General features: G+C 43.3%; 1 protein-coding gene across 3 annotated transcripts in view; it reads right to left on the reverse strand.

Moving 5' to 3' along the window:
* Nucleotides 1–207: 207 nt before the first annotated feature.
* Nucleotides 208–5,234, reverse strand: part of fam172a (family with sequence similarity 172 member A) — a 146,155-nt gene continuing 141,128 nt past the window's right edge. For all 3 annotated transcript variants that reach the window (XM_036213588.1, XM_024275667.2, XM_036213587.1), the window contains one exon: nucleotides 208–1,816. In XM_036213588.1, coding sequence (XP_036069481.1) covers nucleotides 1,563–1,816 — 254 coding nt within the window. In that variant the 3' untranslated portion in view covers nucleotides 208–1,562. The remainder of the gene's footprint in view (nucleotides 1,817–5,234) is intronic.

A 5,234-nucleotide genomic window follows, 5' to 3' on the forward strand; every position in this document is an offset into this window, starting at 1 on the left:
TTCCTTAAATTTCCACTTTTTAATCCACAGTGATAAGGTTTTGCATTCATAAAATTATTTTTTTTGTTTATTGGGAAAGTGGTGGATGCTACATAAAAACTTGTTTATAAGTTAAAAAAGTACTCCTTATCAGAATACCAGAAAAGCTTTTTTTTTTTTGGTAGAAATATTCTGTATCGTGCATATTGTGGATGCTGCAGAGACTGATTTTTTTTTTTTTTTTTTTTGTGAACTTCACTCCTGACATGCTCTGCAGTGTCGCTTCAGGTTACATGTAAGCTTTCCGTTCTAACTCGGACTGAGATGAATAATGACACCAAGTGTCTGCGTTTCAGAGACACCCGCTCGCCATTGATTGCTGCACTAATTGAGCTCGTGCCCCTATCCTCGCGATCAGACTTTTATCATTATTACTCATCATTATTAGTTCTTATATTCGGTCCATGCTGCTGTTGTTCTGTCATTACCAACACTCACTTAGCTGTGCATTCAGTGAATGGCTGCGATGGATGAGGATGGAAGTGCATTTCTCTTTGGGAAAATGTGGGTACACTGTGCACATGTGAGTTTCAGTGTTCGTCTTTCTTCATGTTGGTTAGGAACTCTGCAGATGATGCATGTTTTGTTTGTGGTGCATCTCAGCTGCACAGCTGTGATGAGGGCTGAGATAGCATCAATTGGTTGTCAAAAGTCTTCATAATAAACTTTTCCCATCCTGTGATCACCTGACGTGCTGCATTTAAACTTTAACCGGCTAAAACAATAAACACTCGATCCACTAACATTTATCAGACAGCCCCCCCTTCCTTCAGCAGAACAAGCATTAACGGCTTCCATTAAAGTTTTAGGTGTCTGGGAGCGCAAAAACTGCGGCGTTATGTGGCGCCCCTCTGCGCCCTTGCGTGCTGTGTGCGTAAAGGCAGCCACCTTCCCAGACCCTCCGCTGTTTTTTGTTTCTGAGTTTGCTAGATGGCGCTCTGTGTTGTTGGACCTCCAAACACAAGAACCGCCCTGTACTCTCTCCCTCTCCCTTTCTCTCCACAGTCACAGTCCACGGCGCAGCAGAGAAGCTTTTCCACGCTCTCTTTTTCCTTTTTTTTTTAACCAGGAGTTTCAGCAGCTGCCGCTGACAGTGAAGCGGCTCCAAAGCTGTGGAAAGTGGGGAGATTTCTATAATGATATTATCCTGCGTCGACTGACATTTCGGCATGGTTTGTTAAACTGTGTCATCGATCAGAAACAGCAGTCATTGGTGTTGTAGACTGGAAATACTCCGAATGTTCCCGAAATCTGAGCTGATGAGGATTGTTTGAAGAATGAGAAACGTTTTTTTAATTTACATATTTAAATCCCAGGGAAAAAATATAATAAAAAATAAAAACACTACCATTACTAATACTAGTAATAATAATAAATATAGTAGTCTTATAATAATAATAAAACGAGGATGAAACAGAAAAATATCAGAAAATATTTGCAGTAAAAACATCTAGTATCTGTTATGGCTAATTTCCACACTTCAGAACAATTAATAAAACTCATTTCTCAAACAATTTAACATTTTAATATTTCCTGGCGATGGTTTGTACCAGTGTGGCGCACAAAGAGCTGTTCTCCAGGAAAAGGGAGCTTTGTGCTGCCTGCTGAGTGGCCCTCGCTGCTCTTGGATATACTGCTGCAGTTACACTTTCACTAAGCAGCGGCTTGTCGGCGTCTGACGTTGATGAATGTGCTGGAGCCTCGGAGAGCCTTTTACAGCTGTCTTCAAACGCGTCGTGGCCCAGGCGCAGCCGCAAAGCCATCAGGTGAACGAGCCCTAAAACGGTAGACAAAGAAAACCGACATTTACAGCATCTGTTGCACTAAAAGGAAACTTTAAAAACATTTAGTCTGAAGATTTTTGAGTCTCTGTATTTATTGGAAATACATTTTTATGGACTGAAACATAAAATTATGTTGTGATTAATGACAGTGATGAAGAAAAAAGCAGGAATTAGCAACTTCGTTAAATTATTATGTTTCAAACTAATTTTAAAAACAGGAACATCATTAGAAAAATAAAATACACCTCTTTATAATTGGAGATAAAGCATATGTAATGTACAAAAAATCCTATTAGTATTTAATTCAAACGTTTTTTAAAGTCTCAAATTAATTTTTTTCTCATTTTAAAACAATTGAATACATTTTTTACTTAAATAAATAAATAAAAGTACAATTTCCAGCCATAATCCACCTCCTGTGGCTGCAAAAATATTTTAAAGACAAATATTGAAGAGTCTGCTCTTAACCCCCCCTTTAAAAGTCCTCCACACCCCCGCTGGAGCGTGTGTGGTTCTGCACAGCGGGTCTGCTTGTATACTGAGGGGCCTCTCTACCTGCAGCCTCCAGACGACACGAACCCAGTCAGGTTTCACCTCATCTCCTGCAAATCTGCGCCTTCTCCCGCTGCCATTTACTGTCCGCCAACAGGCTCATAACACGCTGTCTGGGAGCGGGGGAGGGAGGGAGGGAAGGGAGGAAGGCGCATTTTTGCTCTTCTTTAGAAACAATGGCCATCATCCCATCTTTATGCATTTGCTGTGTTGAAATATGGGATTTTGCTTATTTGTTTTGCTGAGGTTTGTGATCTCTCGCACGTGATCCCGCAGGCAAAAGCAGGGCTGCGGGTTCAATTAAGGTGGGATAATGCGTGAGGACAAAGATGGCCTCGATTGAAATTGATCAGAAGCGCAAGAACCAAAGACTGAGAGAAAAAAAGAATATTCCTTTGTTTTGACAGTTGCCTCCTTTCTTATCTGCATTTCTGAAACTGCAGCCTTTAGGATTTTGGAAAGAATTAATGCCCGAATGTAAAGATTTTAATACTATTTCATCCTGTCTGGACTAATTGACTCTTTCTTAAAAAAATCCTCCCTGTCTTTTAATCGAATTTGCCAGATTTAAGCCGCGTGTGTGCGTTTCTCCGCACATAAGCCGCAGTTTGGGCTCTATCCCCAAATTGACGGACAAATCCAAGGTTTGCCATAAATTCCTAAAAGGGAAAACAAGATATTTCCCCCATCACAATGGGGATTTGAACGAATTAAAACATCTCCCTGCTTGCCGGTGATGGACGGGAGAGAAGAAAAAAAGTATGGGATGTAGGCGCGCGCTTTTTAAGTAACTTGCTGTCATAGTTAGCGGTGCTCTGATATGGACGGTGGCTGCAGAGCCTCATCTCTTGGGGTTTTAATTAACAAGCTGTCTCAAAGCTGTGGAGCTCCATCAAACAACCCCCCCCCCTTCCCTTCTTTCTCTAACAGTAAATCCTCCTCCCGTCAGAGCTCCTTTCTCCAACTTTAGACGCGCATCTTCCCAAATCCAGTTGCGCGCACAGGACTGCAACTATTACAATATCTACAATGTTTGTCTACGTTTTGTTTGACTTGGCATGTGAAAGCGCGCGCCGTCTTCTGAGGACCGTGCACGCGGGTGAAGTTCAGCTGCTGTCCCGCGTGATGCAGGAATGTCCAGATCAGAAGGGAGAGGTCCAATCTGGTTGGAAACATGTCAGTTTGACCTGCAAAGTGAGCTCTAAAGGAAGTTTTGGGCGCCTTCCTGGATCTCGACAAACCTTGACATTGATTCTAGAGCAAACTTGATTTGTCAGATAAATAATAATGTGTTTAAAATACAACTAAACACTTTAAATTGCAGGTGTTTTCGATTTTTTCCCATGTTAGAATATTTGAAAAACCCTTACTTCATGTCAGGATGTGTACTTTTCCACCTGGCTCTTTTCTTCTAGAAGTACAGGAACACTGGCGTCTATTCTAAGGTGGATATTAGCAGTTTGAAACCGGATTAAAAGAAGAAACTGCATGGAAGCAGCGCAGGGATAGTCGATCCTGAGAGCCTGAAACAGTCTTTGTGTAAGTGGAACTGAGTGTGGTTTACAGAGGCGGTTGGCGCAGCAAACCACCAACCTGCTCTCGATGCTTCACCGCAGAGTTTGGAGCCTCAGAGAAGATTTGTGTTTAGTGAGAGCTCCTCTCTTTCTCTTTTTTTTCTTTCTCTCTCTCTGCCTCCCTTCTCGTAAACTTGCTTGGCTCCCACTGGGGCCCAGACGGGGGTAATTTGATAGCAAGTCAGGGTCAAGACAGTGCGCTGTCCATGGTACTGCGGCGGGGCCAGCCTGGATGTTATCATCAAATTAGACAGGACAAGTTTCAAATCGATGCCACCTCCGGATGTCTGGAGACCGCCAGCATGCGCAGTTAAAGTCCTAACAAGTCCCCCCTGACAGGTCAACACCTCAGCACAAACACACACCTCTGATGCTGCAGCCCGCAGGTCAGCAGAGCTGCGGAGGAGAGATAAGCGCGCGGAGTGAAGTACAGCGCACTGCTGCTGCTGCTGCTTTTTGGTCCCCATTTGGAGCACTTGTGCTTGACTTGTCTTATTTGATCCATATGAAAAGCACAAAGTGCTTTAAAACTGAACTTAGAATGTTAATAAAAGTGACACATTTCCTTGGAAATGCACTTTTTTTGTTGTAGCTGCAACTGCCGGAACATTTTTTTTTAATTTTCAAGTTTTCAGTTAACTAAAATAGTGGTATTTTTGTTATAGAAATTGTGGGATTTATTTAAAATAGTTTAGATGGAAAAGATGGATTTCTGCAAAAATTGGAGTAATAGGAAGTGAGAAGTTTCCCATTGTGTGTAAGTGCATTATATTTTGGGCAGAGAGAATGCCATTAGCAGCCCTGTATTTGTGTCTGAGCCGGGGGGGAGGGGGGGGGGGACCTCTGAGAGGAGGGTCCTGATTAGAGGAGCTGCCAATCCGTCTCCTCCTGACAGCTTTGGCTGCGGGGATAAACAGCAATAAAGTCGAGTCCGTGTCGTTAACTTTCACGCACACACACGCACGCACACAAAGCGCCGCCACCAGAGAAGCAGGTAAATTCACTTAACTCCTCTCAGCCACCCCCCTCCTCAATTTTTTTTCTCCCTCGCCTATCATCGCCTCTGTCTCCCTCCCTGCATGTCAAACTACCCCCCCACGCCCTCCCCTCCGCTTTTCATCCTCCCTGCTGACTCAGGTAGCGAAACACAATGAGGACCTCCGCGACAAGAAAGAAAGCCATTCAACCGGATGGAGAGATTGTGGAGCAGAGAAGGAGAGAAACGGTATATTTGAATGGCTGATAAAGAAGATGGGGAGAGTCTAAGCCGTCGGGATGGAAACGA

Source organism: Oryzias melastigma, linkage group LG9 (genome assembly GCF_002922805.2).
Source record: "Oryzias melastigma strain HK-1 linkage group LG9, ASM292280v2, whole genome shotgun sequence".
In the NCBI taxonomy this organism is placed as follows: domain Eukaryota; kingdom Metazoa; phylum Chordata; class Actinopteri; order Beloniformes; family Adrianichthyidae; genus Oryzias; species Oryzias melastigma.